This window comes from Malurus melanocephalus, unplaced genomic scaffold (assembly GCF_030028575.1).
Source record: "Malurus melanocephalus ecotype Western Australia unplaced genomic scaffold, MMel_1.1 scaffold_65, whole genome shotgun sequence".
Lineage (NCBI taxonomy): Eukaryota > Metazoa > Chordata > Aves > Passeriformes > Maluridae > Malurus > Malurus melanocephalus.
The window spans coordinates 1,470,684-1,486,944 of NW_026623297.1; the positions used below are offsets into that span (position 1 = coordinate 1,470,684).

Here is a 16,261-nt window from a genome sequence, read left to right on the forward strand (position 1 = left end):
TTGAGCTGCTGAAAATTGATTTCTTCTTTAGCTGGTTTGAAGGAGGAAATGCAGAATGATATGTGTGCATATTGTCATTATGGTTTAGCAGAAATAAAATAATTCCTGCTAGAATAAACTGARACAAGAATAGCAATTCCAGCCCACACAGTTCTGCAAGAACTGCTCCAGAATAACTGCATGGAGTACATTCTTATTACCAAACCAGAGTGCTCTTGTTGAGAGAGAACATGTGAACCAAACCATGTGGATATGTGGGCATGTAATCAAAACCACAGGAACTTAACAATGCTCAAAGCATCCATTGCACCTTGGTGACAAAACAAGCCTCTCTGCCCATCCTGTTGCTTTAAAGCTGTTCATTTACATCAYCACGTTAAATTAAATCCCACACTTCCAGTATAAGGCAGTTTAGTTGCCATCTAGCAGGGAAGTTGAGAACACAGCAGCTGCTTTCTGGGGGACAGTAACTTGTTCAGCCACAGCACTCCCCAGCCTTTGGCCTGTACTCATTGGAAAAACTGCAAAGTGTCAGCTAAACCTCAGGGCACTCCTTCCAAGAACTGTAGAGAAGGTTTTCTTTTGGTTCTAATTAAAATAAGCCACTACCAGTGGTTTATTTTGTGAAGGCGAACTTCAGCAGCTCAACAGCTACAGCTGAGATGCAAGGACACCTGGTCTTTTCTGGTTTTCCAGAAGGACAGGAGTACAAGGACTTCCTGAAATCCTCAGCTCCATGTGGCCCAGGGCTTGTGAAAATCCCTGTACAGCAAGCACTGACAGCAGAGTCTGGCCCAGATGAGATTGTACCAGTTTACTGGGGGAGAATGAGACATAGCAGCATCATAGCTTTGTGTCTGCATTACAGAAAAGACAGAATCTAAACTGTAAAATCTCAAGTCATACAGGTTGCTGAAAATCARTAAAATTCTTCTGAGTTTTCTGTTGGTTTTTTTTTTTCTAAACCAGACTGTCTAATTTGCTGTTGCTGTTGTGTGAACCTTTAAAATTTGCCTGCTCTACAACGTTTTTTTCAAAATTGTTCTTTGCCTTTGAATTCTCAGACAGTCTGTGGTTAAACATCTGGGGAAGATTAAAAWAATTAAATGATTGGGCCATTTTTAATAAGTTTCCCTTGGGAATCTCGAGTACACTATTGCAGGAATCTCAAGCACACTATTGCTTTTCAAATGGTTTCGTCAGGCTGTAGTCCAAGATTAGCTTCCAATTTAATTTACTGGACATGACTTCTAGTCAGCAATCTTCCCTTTGCCATTTAAGAAGCTATCATAAGAAAAAAATCCCATAACCTTTCTTCATTTCTCTCCAGATGTGATCAAGATTTCTACTTCTGTGAGAGCAGCAAAGTAGATTTGGGAATATTTAGGCATTGGACAAAGCAGCATATGAAGAAATTAAAAAAGCAAGCCTTTGGACCACATAAATCAAACCAGAGGGGCAAATAGAGATTATTAAAAGTTTTTATTCTTTATTAAAAACTGTAGGTCAACATGACATTAGCCCAGTTGGGTAGAGCATGGTGCTAATAATGTCAAGGTCATGGGTTTGGTCCCCATATGGACCCTTCACTTAGAGTTGGATTCAGTGATCCTGGTGGGTTGCTTCCAGTTAGACTATTCTGTGTTTCTGTGATTCTGTGAATCTGTAAATCTGTGGTTCTGTGGTTCTGTGACATTGTGCAACACTTCAAGTGTACTAACATACAACAAATGTGCCATCTCGGCACTAAGAACATCCAAGAAAGAGTTTAAATTAGTACAAAACAGGAGAGTAAAGACTTACCTTGAATGAGATTAGAAAGTTCTGAGGCCTGTACATTTGTGATGTTCGCACAAAWGGGAAATTTATGCCTTAATAGCCCATTTGGTTATCAAATACAATGAGTCTTGGAGTCGATGAACTATGAACACTGTGAAGAGCAAAGGCATGCAAATCCTCAGACCTTAGTAAGGAACACAGTCTGAAACTGAAATATGTTGTCCATTGGTGTATAATTATCTGTGGTTTTAAACAGGCTCAATTTCACAAAAATAAAGGTCCATTGGGGTCCCAGGAGGACCCAGGGAATTAACTGTGCATCAGAACAGTTTTTGTGCATATGCTCAGTGCAATGCTCTCCCTGGAGTTTGTTACCAACACCCTCAATCTGTGATCGTCAGAACATCTCTCATTAAAAAACACTGTCAGTGCCTTTCCCTAAATATTTCTGTTCGATTTTATAAATACCACTCATTAATAATCTGTGCTCCCCACTTTTYCTCCAGGTGGCGAATTTGCTCAGACTCTTCCAGATCCCCCAGATAAGCTACGCCTCCACCAGCGCCAAGCTGAGCGACAAATCCCGCTACGATTATTTCGCACGGACAGTGCCCCCGGATTTCTACCAAGCCAAAGCCATGGCTGAAATCTTGCGGTATTTCAACTGGACTTATGTGTCAACAGTGGCATCCGAGGGAGACTACGGGGAGACGGGGATCGAGGCMTTCGAGCAGGAAGCTCGCCTGCGCAACATCTGCATCGCCACCTCCGAGAAGGTGGGRCGGTCCAACATCCGGAAATCTTACGACGGCGTGATCAAGGAGCTGCTCCAGAAGCCCAACGCCAGGGTGGTGGTGCTCTTCATGCGAGGCGATGACTCCCAGGAGCTCATCGCGGCCGCCAACCGCTTCAATGTGTCCTTCACCTGGATTGCCAGCGACGGCTGGGGAGCGCAGGAGAGCATCGTCAAGGGCAACGAGCACATCGCGGCCGGGGCCATCACCTTGGAGCTTGCTTCTCATCCCGTCAAAGAGTTCGACAAGTACTTCCAAAGTCTCAGCCCTTACAACAACAGGCGCAACCCCTGGTTCAAGGACTTCTGGGAGCAAAAGTTCCAGTGTAGTCTGCAGAACCGGAAACCGCACAAAAAGGCCTGTGAGAAGCACTTCACCATCAACAGCTCCAACTACGAGCAAGAATCCAAGATCATGTTTGTGGTGAATGCTGTGTATGCCATGGCCCATGCCCTGCATAAAATGCAGAGGACTCTCTGCCCAAACACCACCAAACTCTGTGATGCCATGAAGCATCTGGATGGCAGGAAGCTGTACAAAGATTATCTCCTTAAAGTAAACTTTACAGGTAACAACTCCTCTTTTGGTACATGCAGAATGGCACTGTAATTAATGAAATGTTCGTCAGTCATGGTAAAGCTAGACAAATTCTTGGTAGCTGCTATCTTCACWGTTCAGACCAGGATGGCACCCAGACAAAGCCACTCCTGTCACAAGAAGGCAGAAAGGAGAAGGAAGAGAAGCTCAGTGGGAAACCTAAAAACCCAACTCGATGCTTCTCCTGCTTCCAGCAGAAGGAGCAGGTGAAGGTGGCAACAGCTGGTCTTGGCAATGTTGCATTCCATCCTCTAAAATTCCACACACCAACACCCATTTCACTCACAGCCAGTTTGGGCATGTCTGAAAGCCAATGGTCCTTTCACCACCTGCTACACCAGGCATCTGCCTGCAATTCCCATGCCAAGGCTTGGCCTTGTCTCCCTCATTTTGCAGTGAATTTACATAATTGCTGGACCACAGCCAATGTCCTTGCAATAGCAAAAAAAGTGCAAAATAATTCCTGTTATAGAACCAGATGTGCATAAAACATTTAAATATAGGGAACAGTGCCATTACCTCTGTTACAGAGCTACAGGCTCAATGACAAAGTGTAAAAAAGCTACATGAAACATATGCAGGAGATTTGGAGGAGGGAGGTCAGTCTGGGAATGATATGAGCAACTTTCATGGCTGCACAGCACCTGGAACCTCTGTGGTTTTGCCATCACATATGGCTGAGTTTAGCTTTCTCATTAATACTGTGCCACAACATTATTACACCTGAGCAAAGCTGGATATATCTACAGAGGAAACAAGTAAAGCGTAGAACATCCTGTCATTTTGTGGTTACATGTCTAGCTTTCTTCTGAAACATCTAGGTTGAACTTGCATTTCTATGTATTATTAAACTGATATTCTCAGCTGACTGAGTTGATAGTCAGGAAACATYGTGCTGTGCTTTGTGTGAGAGCCAGCTCCAAGAGGAATTGAAGGATAAACGTGTAGGATGCAGCATGCTCAACCCCAAGAGACCTTCAATAATTACACAATGCTAATAACACTGGAAACCAKGTAAAATTGTCAAATTGGAGCTTGAACTTTTCCCTCCTTTAGAGGTCTTCTTGGCACTTGATTCAGATAATCTTTAGATACTACCAACCACATCCYTGGTGCTTCTCTCCCTCCCAGTGGGGAAGGGCTGGTGCAGCYGAGTCAGAATGAAACAAACTTTTTGGGTTTAGACCTCTGGAAATTACGAAGAATCCTTTCTTCTTCCCCTCCTCACARCACTTAAAACATAGAAACTACTTTCTCACTTGCCTGCACTTATCCTCAGAGACGCTTGAAGGTCTTTAAATTGTTGAAATCAATTGGTTTTAGRAGGACAGCACTTCGTGGGAGCTGGTTCCTGGCATACTGATCGGGAGGGAAGGCAGTGGTGTGCTTCTGTCTCTGCCAGGGAGATACTTCAGGGCTGTAATGACCTGCCCAAATGAGTAGGCACTTCAATGTCTTAAACTTCAATTATTTTGAAGACTTTCTGACACTACAGGGTATTTTTATGCGCTTAAATGAATACACTATTAATAGACTCTAAGACTAAGCAACCTTAGTTCAAGTGTAAGATTCTTAATCATTTTCCTAACATGAAGGTATTTTTAAACACCCAAACATTTTTCCACTCAACATGTAGATATAAAGTCAAAATAACCCCAACTTTCTTTGACCAAAATTTCAGGAAAACTTTTATTTGAGTAGAGTGAGAAAAATTAATTTTAATTTTGACTAAAATATATTTTATAATTTTATGAATTGGAAGTTGAACTGCTCAAACTAGAAAAAATAATTGAAGCCTATAATTTTTCAGTTTTGAAAACAGAAGGTTCTTTTTTGAATCAAATTAATTTGATTAAAAATCAGCATGAAAATCTTTGACACTCTGAAGAGCTTTAGTTTCAGTTAATTTTCATTTCCTATTTAAAACATGAAGAAACCTGTCAAGTTCTTTTCCAATGGCTTTGTTCCATATATATTTTTACCARCTTACAACATGATTTGCTCATCTCCTTCCTCTGCTATTACTTCTTCCTTTATAATGTTTTAATGTAAGTTATTTTTTTAAAACAGGTGAGTGATTTTATGCAGAGTTATTCAGCAAATCTTTAATTCATYATTCCTTTCAGMAAAGTGTGAAAAATTAAYACATATGTGAGATTTTAATATATAYTAGTCTTGTCAWTAATTTCTACGGRACCAAGAATTATCCTTTTCTCMTTCCTGGCTGAAGAAARCTTTTAGGTGTGTTGTTRATGCAAYATGAGGACCTTTTTGCAYGGTATATTTCATCAARGATGCTGTCATTTCCACCTCCAAACCTGAGAATGTTTTCCCAGTGCAGAGAGAGGGTGGGATGGATGTTACCASTCCATCTTGTGGGTTTTCTCTCCTCTTTAGCTGATCCACACCCACCACAGGGAAGCAGGCAAGAAACAGAACAAAGGTAGCCATATTTGCAGAAACACAAGCAGCTATTTAAGAAATGCCTCCTCCTCTGAAAAGCAGGGGTCCACATAARTAAGCCCTGCATGCATAAACCCTCAGGTTTCCATGAAAGAAATCTAGCAAATGGCCCTGAATGTATMTTCCCACTTTCCTGGAACATGGTGTGTTTCACACATGCCATTCTGAGTAAACGATCGGGTGCATTTCTATGACTGGTGTGGGACGGAGCAATTTTAGACATTTACCCTTCTCACTCAAATTAGTTTTGATTATTCTTTGATGGCAGTTAATGGAGGGGATCAGCACTTACAGAGTGTGCTCCAGCCCATGCGAGGTATGATTTGCCCCTACATCTCTTGCTACTGACTACAGATGGAGCATAGAGTGATTAAGGTTTATTTTCACTTGCCATTTAGCTGAAATCCTGAAGTGAGACTCTCAAGCACAGAAATAATGTGATTTGCAAGGAAATACTCAAGGACCAGCTAAGAGCAGGGCTGTGGTAGGAGACTGGCCAGGATTTGTGCATCCTTCTGCAGCCACTGCTGCTGACATGCTGTGTGGCAGGTATTTCACAAATGTCTCTGGGCTCCTATTTATTTCTCCTTTTTCATTAAACTGAAATAATTCCACAGAACTTCAGTGTGCCTTGAAGACATGGTGAGATTTCACTCCTTATTGTCTGTGAGATACACCGATCTTCCTGCAAGTCAGTAAGACATACATGACAATTGTCGTGATATCCTGAATCTTTTCAGCAAAGGAGAGAGGAGACGCTTGTGCCTAATTCAAGTTTCTCACGGCAGGATGTGAGAATGCAGAGCCCAGCCCCTAGATAAATGCACTCTGTTTCAGTGCTTGTTTGGCCTTTCAAAGAGATAGAGTCTGGTTCATCTTCTTGATCTTCCCATCCTCTGTGTTCCCTCCTCAGGGCACAAGTGCAGCACTTGATGTTCTGAATCGTGATGGTTTTCTGCTGATAAAGAGATGCTGGTTCAAGAGTCTGTTAACTTGTGTTACCAGAACAACAAAGAAGTGCTGAACAAAAGTAAAGGTCTCTGTGGGAGAAAGCACARAGTAAATTCAACTCCTTGCCATACCCAGCCATTGCCTGGTGAAGGASAGCACACAGAGGGGCTTCTGGGAGGGCTTTGAATCCAGGGATGAATCCACATATCCAGAAGACTTGTTCCCACACAAGGGTGGAGGGGACAGTGCAGCAAACAGCTTTGCTGGCTGTTTTAGCTTGTTTAAGGCACGAGGATAACACAGAAAAGCAATGCTGTCATTGCCCACAGCACTGCTGCAAGCCTCACATTTGAMAAGTGCCAGGACGCTGTGAGAGGGGTGTCCATCATTTGGGATAAAAAGTGGCAGGATCCTGCACAGCTGTGCCCTACATGTTGCTGCCTGGTGTAGCTGCTCCTCCAGGACATTGGACTGTGAGARAAGGCAGGAATGACCCTGAAGGACCAGCATCAGCTGCATCTGGCCCAGGGTTGCTGATCWGGCTGTGCAGGATCCCAGCATTGTCACCGAGGAGTGTGGGGCTGGGCTCCAGCTTTTCCCACTGCAATTAGCAGGGCTGRTGGTGTAACAGGACTAACCCTGCCCTCAGTCCAGTGTGGGAGCACATGGGTAGAGGGGGTTGGATTTTGGGAAGTATGCATGTCCACCTGTCAGTTCAGAGCTTTCTGAATCTCCACAGCTAACCATTGGAGGAATTTGGCTAAAGTAGTAGACGTGGAAAACAGATCGTAAAAAATTTTCAGCAATGCACAGTTAAAGTACTCAGTGTCTTTTCCTACCCCTTTCTTCCTCCTGAGCTACAAGAGTCACTGTTGTACCCCTTCCTGTCTTGTGTTCAGAAATCCATTTCTTCTACAGCAAAGCATGTGTCATCAGACTTAGCTTATCCTAGGCAAATCCTCTCCCATGGCTAACAAGAATGATTATTCCATAGAGAAAAGGGTTGTAAGTCCCCTTTCCTCCACTGGACTTCATGACAAAATTTCTTCTCTTACCTGGTCTGACATTTCCACATGGTCCATTTTTTCTCTTATTTTTCCTCACTCTGCCCCAGTCAACACTCAAACAATGTGAAGCAGAAACACAAATTTACYTTCTCATTTATTGTTGAACACTGGTGATTTCTGTTATGGGAACACAATTTCACAGGCCATTTCCATCATAACTGTTCCACCCAAGTAAGAAAGAGCTTAAGAGTCGTGGTCTGCAACAGCAGATGTCACCTGYTCTGAGCACAGCAGCATTGCATGGTCCCTGCTCTGGGATTTATACATAAAGAGTTCCTGTCAAAAGTGCACTTCAAAACTCAATGCTCAGCCAGGCTGCACAGAGCACAGACCAAAAGAACACTGCATTTGCTGCCACAAAGCAGATTACAGATGCAGAGACTTCAAAAGCCAGCTATGAGTTTACARCAGGGAGAACCTGTGGAGGGTAAATGTGGAGCTCAAAGCCCAGGCTCTGCAGCAGATGGTTCTGCTACTCTGTCATCTCACCCGAGGAGTTCCTTCTCATCAGGTCATATCCCCTTTGCCTTCAGCACTCAGACAGCAGCGAGATCCTCCTGGTCTTCCTTGTGGTGCTTATTTGTAAAATAAACCACAACACTGCTTTCAGATGAAGGTAAAGCTTACACGGGCAGAAGGCATCCAACACCTTGTTAATCATAGAAGTTATAAAAGTGTAATTCATGATGGATTTGTAGCTAATAAAAGCAAGGAAAATGTAGAGTGAATTCCCCAAGATACTAATTAAAATATACATGAAAAAGATGTCCAGGATTTATAGGAAAAAAAAYACTGCCTTTTCCTGGGACCACAAATATGTCATAGTGTTTAAAACCTTGCAAGCAGCTAAGGGACAGTCCCTGAAAGCACACTTGAGAATTGCTATTTCAGAGCAGTTGAATCCACACAGTATTTTCCCATATTCTCTCTGTATTAGAGTTACATTGATGTAAATACACAGAGAGCTGCAGAGAGATTTTGATGGCCCCATCTACTTTCTCCTTCCTCTTCTCTTTACAGACCTCATGGGATCTACTGCTCCTTTCCATTGGGCAAATTTACCCTCCAAGAGTAAATAAGCTGATCTCTAACTTAGTCCTCCTGAAGATTTTAGTATGCGTATATATTATTTTTGTACTTTGTTTATATAAATATATGCATTTATATAGATATTTGTGTACACTATAGATCCATATTATATAAAATCATAAAGTTAAAGAATAAAGCAGGTTGGAAGGGCACTTGGGAGGTTTCTGATCTAACCTCCTGCTGAAAGGAAAGACAGCTGTGCAGTCAGACCAATGTGCTGAGGGCTTTATAGATGTAAACTGGTTGAAATTAAAATATTACAGAACATTTGCAACCACCAGTTTAGGTTTGAGGTATCATGATGGCAAGCACTTGGACTCCACTGGGGATGTGTCATGTGTCACTCACTGCACTCTCTGAACTGGATATCTGGGCTGGCAGCAGGACACAGGTGTCATCATCTCTAGGGCACATGTTCCAAATAAAAATTCTATTAAAACTTCTCCTGCCTTGATGGCAGGTCAGTGACCTACCTGATAATGGCTATCAAGCCAGAGACATTACAAAAAGCTGCTGTTTCAAGYTTTCCTTTGGCACTAATTCACAGTAATTAGCCTGAGTGAGCAGGAGCAGAGGTTGAATTGTGTTTTTACCCCTTGAGATAAGCTCCAGCAGCTGAGGCCAAGGTGTGCTGGGCCATTGCTCCCCATTTAACTCAGGAATAAGGTACTTTTTCCTGCCGTCACCACTGCCTGCTGTTCACCACTGCCTGCTGCCACCACTCTCTCCCTGACCTGGGCACTGAGCTCCCATGGACAAAAAGAGGGAAATGCAGAATTAGGATGACACAGAGCAGCAACAGCATTTCTTCATAGCCCTCAGGAAGTCTCTGGAGGTGTGCTGCCTTTGGCCTTTACCCAGCTGGGTGTCATTCCTGGAAAGCCTGCAGAAACCACAGGCCARCAACAGCCCCAAACCTGTTAAAGTGGCATATTTACATGAAAGTACTTTGGCATCCCTAAAATTGCAACTACATCTCCATCTCGGTTTCCTCCACTTGAATATTTAAACAACCCACCACTTCAGCTGAGCTATGAAATACTGAACATAAAATTATATGGGCTATGCCTTGTATGTAATTTATAGTCAGCTGCTTATCTCCTTTTAATAACGTAGCCTTTAGGCATCCATAAACCTCTAGATTTAGYAGCATCCATGCGAGTGTGTAAATGAGGATGAGATTAGACACCCTGTGTTTGTGGAGAAACACATGACTGACAAACTGAGCAATGATTTTCTTTCAGATCACATATTTGAGAGACAGAAGGCTTGGTAACCTAATTTCTCTAAATCACAGACTCCTGTGTTTGCCTGCTGCTTGTTTTATAATAGTTATTATTTTATCTTTTGTTTTGCTGGCAAATGATACGTGAATCCCAAATACCAAGGGTTTGTACATTCCAAGACCTCAGAGAAGCAGCAAGTATCATGCAACCTTTTCATCCCCCAAAATATGCACATTCCCTTTCCCAATCCCRTTGGGTTTTACAATAGGGGGGCAGCTCAGGACATACCATAGGATTATATTCTTTTTTTTCATGCAGATTTGTCTGAGAGAAACATTCACACATAAGTGRTGTCAAGTCTGCTTCTTTCTTCTTGTGGCCTTAAAGGAGATAGCAAGTGAGARAGAAGAGTTTGGTTCAGGATTCCAATCCTTTACGTTTTAGCATCTAATTTGGTTCTGGAAAGCCCATGGAAAGTCCAGATTCTTCTTCACCACCTGCTACAAAAGAGCACTTTAACACTTCCATAGCTAATATTATTAGCCTCACCTGCATCCTGAGATATTACATTAGGGGCTGACAAAGGCTRTGCCCAGAACATGACCACAGAAGTGTTCACAAGGATGAGGACAAGAACATGACAAGGAGATTCCATTTTATTCTTTTGAGTAACCCAGATGTGTCTGGACTTCCAGTGAGTCTTCAAGAAAATTCAGCTTTTAAAAGGTGATGAAAACTACAGAAAGCCACAAATCCAGATGTCAAATCCCAAAGACAACTAAATGCTATGTTTTTTTCTAAAACCTGCATCCTTGTTGGCAGCTAATAATTACACTACAAAGGCAGAAGTGAAAGCATAWTCTATAGAAAAGTATCTTCTCTTCTGAAATGACCTTAACTTTATGCCATCCAAGCAAGACACATTTTCTTCACTCAGTAGAGCACAGTGCAAAGATATTCCCAGGCTAACTGTGGCTAAATGGGAATAGGGAACAGACCAGGACAGCTGCATTGGTGTGACTCTGACACTCAGCCCAGGCTGGTGCTGCAATCTAAACAWCARTCATGGTCTGAATCCTACATCTCTTCCATGCAGCAAGTTTGCAGACAAACCGGTCCCAAGCTGACTGCTGTATTTGTACTTGTTAAACTGCAGCYCAGATGAGCATATGAACATATTTCAACCTTCTGTAAAGCCTGAGCTATTCCCAAATTTGTCTTGTCCATTTCTGATTCCCAGTGTAGGGGAAAAAAAAAGCAAACCACTCAGTGATACAGGCCTGTTTCTCTATAAAAAGCAAGAAAGAAACTCAATCCAAACTCAAAACAGCCATTGTTTACATTTTCCACTAACAGATTTTTTCCCAAAGTTTTTTCCCATTTTTTCAAAAAGCAATCACCTCTACATCTTCATGGAGCAGAAAYTCCTTTTGCATGTGCATACTCTTCRCAAAAYGACCTAYACAACTCCCAACAACTGCAAAGTGGATGGACCTGGCAGAAAAATGAGTGTGACTTTCCTTTCTTGCATCATTTGTCAGAGCCAAGTTTCTAAACACCTCTAAAAGCATCTCACAGAATGTCTGCCTTGGCATCACTGCAATATTTATGGTTATTTAGTTAGCAGATATAGAATATAATGTAAAAATATATTTCATTGCTGTTATCTGGGTGAGTCATTTCCTTTTGTTTCCTTCTTCCTGTCATGAGAGTTTGTATTTGTTTGAGCATATAATTGAAGTCAAAGAATACTAAAATTCTTCAAGGCAAGGAGAGCAAGACGTGTATTCATGCACAGAGGTATCAGAAGCAGAGAAACTTCTAACAGAAAAGTCCATGAAATCCTAGTTGTAGCATGGCTACAGGAGCAATCTCTCAAATTTGCTCTTTTGCTTTTTGTTCCATCCATGGACAGCTCACCTGCTCACTCTTGGGATGAAACAGTGCTCATCTCATTCTTTTTTTTTCTGCAGAAGTCATTACTAGCCTTGTACCTTCTTGTCACTGCATTTGTTTTTTCACCATTCACAGGATGTTTTACATATGCTGCAAACACACTCTTCTTTCTACTAATTATGCCCTAAAAGCCATCCTCCCTTCTCCCCAAGGCTGAATTTGTGTAGTGACCAGTAGCTGACTGTGTGCAGCTCTGGAGCCTCAAGCATCTTCCTGTGCTTCTGCAGATCTGTCCTGCTCTCCTCCAGTGAGAACAGCTTCTCTGTGGCTCTAACTTTTACAATAGGTCTTACAATTTCTCCAAGACATTAGGACATGCCTGATCACATGCAGAAGTGTGTGGGGTGAGGTTCTGGACTCTACCACCCTAAGCAGCAATGACATCACTGCCTGTAACAGCAAAAGGTTGTGCTCTTGTGGTTCCTTCCCTTGACATAAATAACTATACACCATGTACCCCTATAAATAAATTTTACCTGTGGTTTCTGCAAAAGCAGAGTTTTTCCATGACATTTCTCTCTTGCCCTGATGAATGGAGCATCCAATTTGGATCACTGCTCCAAACAATCAGCTTTGTGTCCAATATTGGCCTGCTGCACCAGGATAGGTCTCCACCAGACAGTGACTGAAAAAACTGGATGAAACTGCTACTGGGAACTCATGAAAATGCACTGAAAAACTTTGTTAAACTTCCTCTATTACATTTGCACATCCATTTGAATAAATAGCTAATGGCTAGTTAATGCTCCAGTAACTGAAAGAATAAAAAGCCCATCTTTAAAGGYTCTTTGGAGAAGAAATTATCTCAAGTCTGAGGAAGGTTTGAGGCAGTGTTGTTAATGTCTTTTCTAGATCTCTGAAACATTTTATCAGTCTAAGCCTATCAATGTGTCTCTGCTTCCACCATAAAACAGGCAAATAAATCAACATTTTCRTTTTACATTTTCCCCTGAGGTCCAGTTATTGCTGTTGCTGAACTGATTCAGTGGAGCAAAGCATTAGCAAAAACGGTTCTGTGCTCTCAGCTTCATCTTTTATTCCTGAGAAGAGAAGAGTTTGCAATATTAGCAGGACATGGAGGTTGCATGTTGTAGAGTAACACATGCCAATGAACACTGATGATGTTGGGAGAGGTGATGTGCTATCTCTGCTGCTGGTGTGTGATAGGCAGCAAGAACCTTAAAAGTCAAGAGTTATCCTTTATCTCGCTATCTTTTGACTGAAATTCATTGTTGTGAGAAGCTCACTTTCCCCTCTGTGGCTGACTCAACATTTGGACAGCTGAAATGGACTCTGTTGAACACTGACTTAACTTGCACTTTCAGTAGATGTGCATTTCCAGCCACCACCTTATTATATGCAATATTACATGAGTAAAGATAAAATCCAGACTCAAACCTTTACAAAGGAAGATGAGCATAGTTAATGAGTGTGCTGGGACTGACTGAAAACATTAGTTTGATTTCTCCATCAGTGGCCAAAATTGAAGTCACAGAGTTTTCATGTGTTCTTTGACACACTTTGTAGCATCGATGAAGAAGCTGTTAATGGAGGAAGCCCACCTTCCTGATGACAGCTTGTGTTATCCAGAGCCCACCTTTGGAGGGGCCAAATTCTCTCCACTGACTGCAGGAGCTCTGTAAGAAAACTGCTCACCCAACACAGGCACTCTAATTTAACTCACGTTCAAGAAATATAGGTCACTTTTTTTTTTCCCATTCACATATTATATTCCTAGAGAAAACTGATCCACTCCAGAATCTTACACCATGTGATGTGTGAAACATTCGCCTTTCCAGCTGAACACCAAATCTTCTTTGTCCTCCACCAGCATTGTGTCAGATGTGCCAAATGYTATAGCTGAGGTGCAGAATATGTCTGAGCATAAAGATTCCTGTGTTTCACCGTGGTATTGTCTCTTTATTCCAGCTCTGAGGCATTCTACAGCTCCTTTTTTTTTCCACAAAATGCTCGATAAATTTGAGCTTCAATTATTTCAAATACACGCTCTCCTTAGAATTCACTACTTAGGGGTTTATTTTCCTACTGCAAATACAATTTCATTTTGCAAATTACCTCATTATTAGCAATTTGTAGGGTGATTGCTGAGAGTTTTCAGTAGCTCCTTAACAAAAATAATAGCATAGAGTCATAAGATTTGTAGGAAGAGGCAATACCTTTATTAGACTGCCCACATATCTGGAAAAAACAGAAGCTTTTGGCACAACRTCTCTGTCATATCTTGTCTTGCATCTTGATCAGACCTTGTGCTTCTGAACTCCGTACTTTGAAAGAAGCGAGCAAAAAGCTTTCAGCAATTACTCTGCAAATGGATAGTAATGAGGCTGCTTGCAAAGGGAAATTGTGTTTCCAGCAGGAAATAAAAACCTGATATACTGAACTCGAGCAGAGCTGTTCCTTCAAGATAAATGAAGGTCAAGTTTATTGAGCAATGTTTCTGATGACCTGATGGAGTGACCTTGGGCCTGAAAGCTTGTACAGTTCTTCCATCTATAAGTCTAATAAGAAATATTGCCTTTSTTAAGCACTTGAAATGTCTTGCATCTTGGACTGTCACAGCTATGATATTACTACTACTAAATAATGGCATTGCAGTATAAGTAATTAAATCTATGTCAGTCCACCTGATTTGGGAGTGTCTTCATATCAAGTCAATTAGGAAATAACAGCCAGAGGGTCTATTTCATGGTTCATTTGCTTCTGATCTCTAAGGGCAAACCATCTAACTAAATTATTCAGAGCTGTGTCTGGAAACACCTCTCTAATCCTCAAGTCCCCATAGAGGAGAGAATGTTTTAACCACTTCCTTTAATATCTTAATAACTAAGTCTATTCATATTTCCTTCAGGCTGACAGAGAAGGACAAAAATATTATTAGGTATTTAACACTTCCTTAGACAGCTATGTATGCAGTCTGGGGGTGGAATTAGCACATCACRGAACAGTGTCTCCAAAAATGAGAAAGATTCATGCCCCTGTGATGTAACCATGTCCCTAATTTAATCCAACAGTAAATTTTAGTAAAATTAAAACGTGGCTTCAATCTCTTTCAGCTGCACCTTGGATGTAGTGGGAAGAGAGGGGTAAAAGGTGTGTGGCACCAGYTCCCAGCTCTGAGGTTAAATGGGAATGTTCCTCACCCAAAAGTTCAAATCAGACATGGGGTACCCATAACCCCTGAAATGGCAGAAAGTCCCAACCAAAACCTCAAGCTCCAACAGCAACATTAATGATCAACAGCTGACAGAAAACTCACCAACCAACTCAAATTTTCCTCAGAATAAAAATTTCAGGAGTTACCAAAGGCCAGCTCAGAACTTACAGTTCCAGCTCCTGAACGGATGTGTTGTCACCCTAAACAGTGGCCATAATTCTTCATAATGGGAATGGGTTCCCCTTGCTTCTGTGTACAAAACAGCGAGTTGGCCTGAGGGAGGAGTTAAGCAGTTTGAAGTCATGGTTTAATTTCCTTTCTAATTGCAAGTTGATTGCTGGTATGAATTACATTGCATGCATTTTGCCTCTTGTGCCAACCATTTCTTTAAGTGGATAAACTTAAATTAAAAGAATGGTATCAGTTGAAAGTAATTTCTGTGTTGGAATCTCACAAATTATTCATATTCATTATCAACCTAGCAGACTTATTTATTTAAAAAAAAAAAAAAAGAAAAGAAAAACACCCTGGATGTTTTCCATGAGTGTTTGTTTTATTTCAAAGTTGGACTAATAAAACCTTAACAAAAAAAGCCCCAAGAAATATTCTTAATTTCAGGGGAGATGATTTGTATTTTTAAGGAGAAATATGACTGCAGAATTTTTACATGCTTTTTACCTTCCATGTCTTGAAATCCAAATGCTTGAGGAAAAAAACAAATCCTTTTCTAATTCCTTAAATTTCCTTAAAAAAAAAAAAAGGCAATTTCAGTTTCCTTGATGAAGGTTTGTAACTTGGCATCTAGTTCCTTTTATCCCAAGTCCTAAAGACCACACACATGCCCAAGAGCCACACAAGCAAGAGGACAACACACACCTGGAAATGTAAAATGTTCTGCTTGAGGCAAGCATTTCACAGGAATGGTAGCTTGGGAGTTCTGTGCTCAGCCAGGCTGAGGATAATGAGGATAATGACAAGCTGAAGGGATTCTTCTAGTTTTTCAGTTCAGTTTCTTAGCTTGTTTTGCCAGTGCTCCCAGGCTGTTCTCTCTGACAGCCCCCACAGCCTGCAAGAGGCACCTGCTCACAGGTTCACAGCGAAGAGCTTGGACCTGGTGCTGCCTTGTGGTGCTCCAGCTGTGAGCCTTTCTGTTCCAGATGTTGG

At 41.6% G+C, this 16,261-nt stretch overlaps 1 protein-coding gene across 1 annotated transcript in view; it reads left to right on the top strand.

The window, feature by feature from the left end:
• The window catches only part of GRM3 (glutamate metabotropic receptor 3), a 99,241-nt gene that overhangs the window by 67,614 nt on the left and 15,366 nt on the right, over window positions 1-16,261 (top strand). The window contains exon 3 of the mRNA XM_057366419.1: window positions 2,286-3,141. Within this exon, the coding sequence (XP_057222402.1) occupies window positions 2,286-3,141 (856 nt within the window). The remainder of the gene's footprint in view (window positions 1-2,285; window positions 3,142-16,261) is intronic.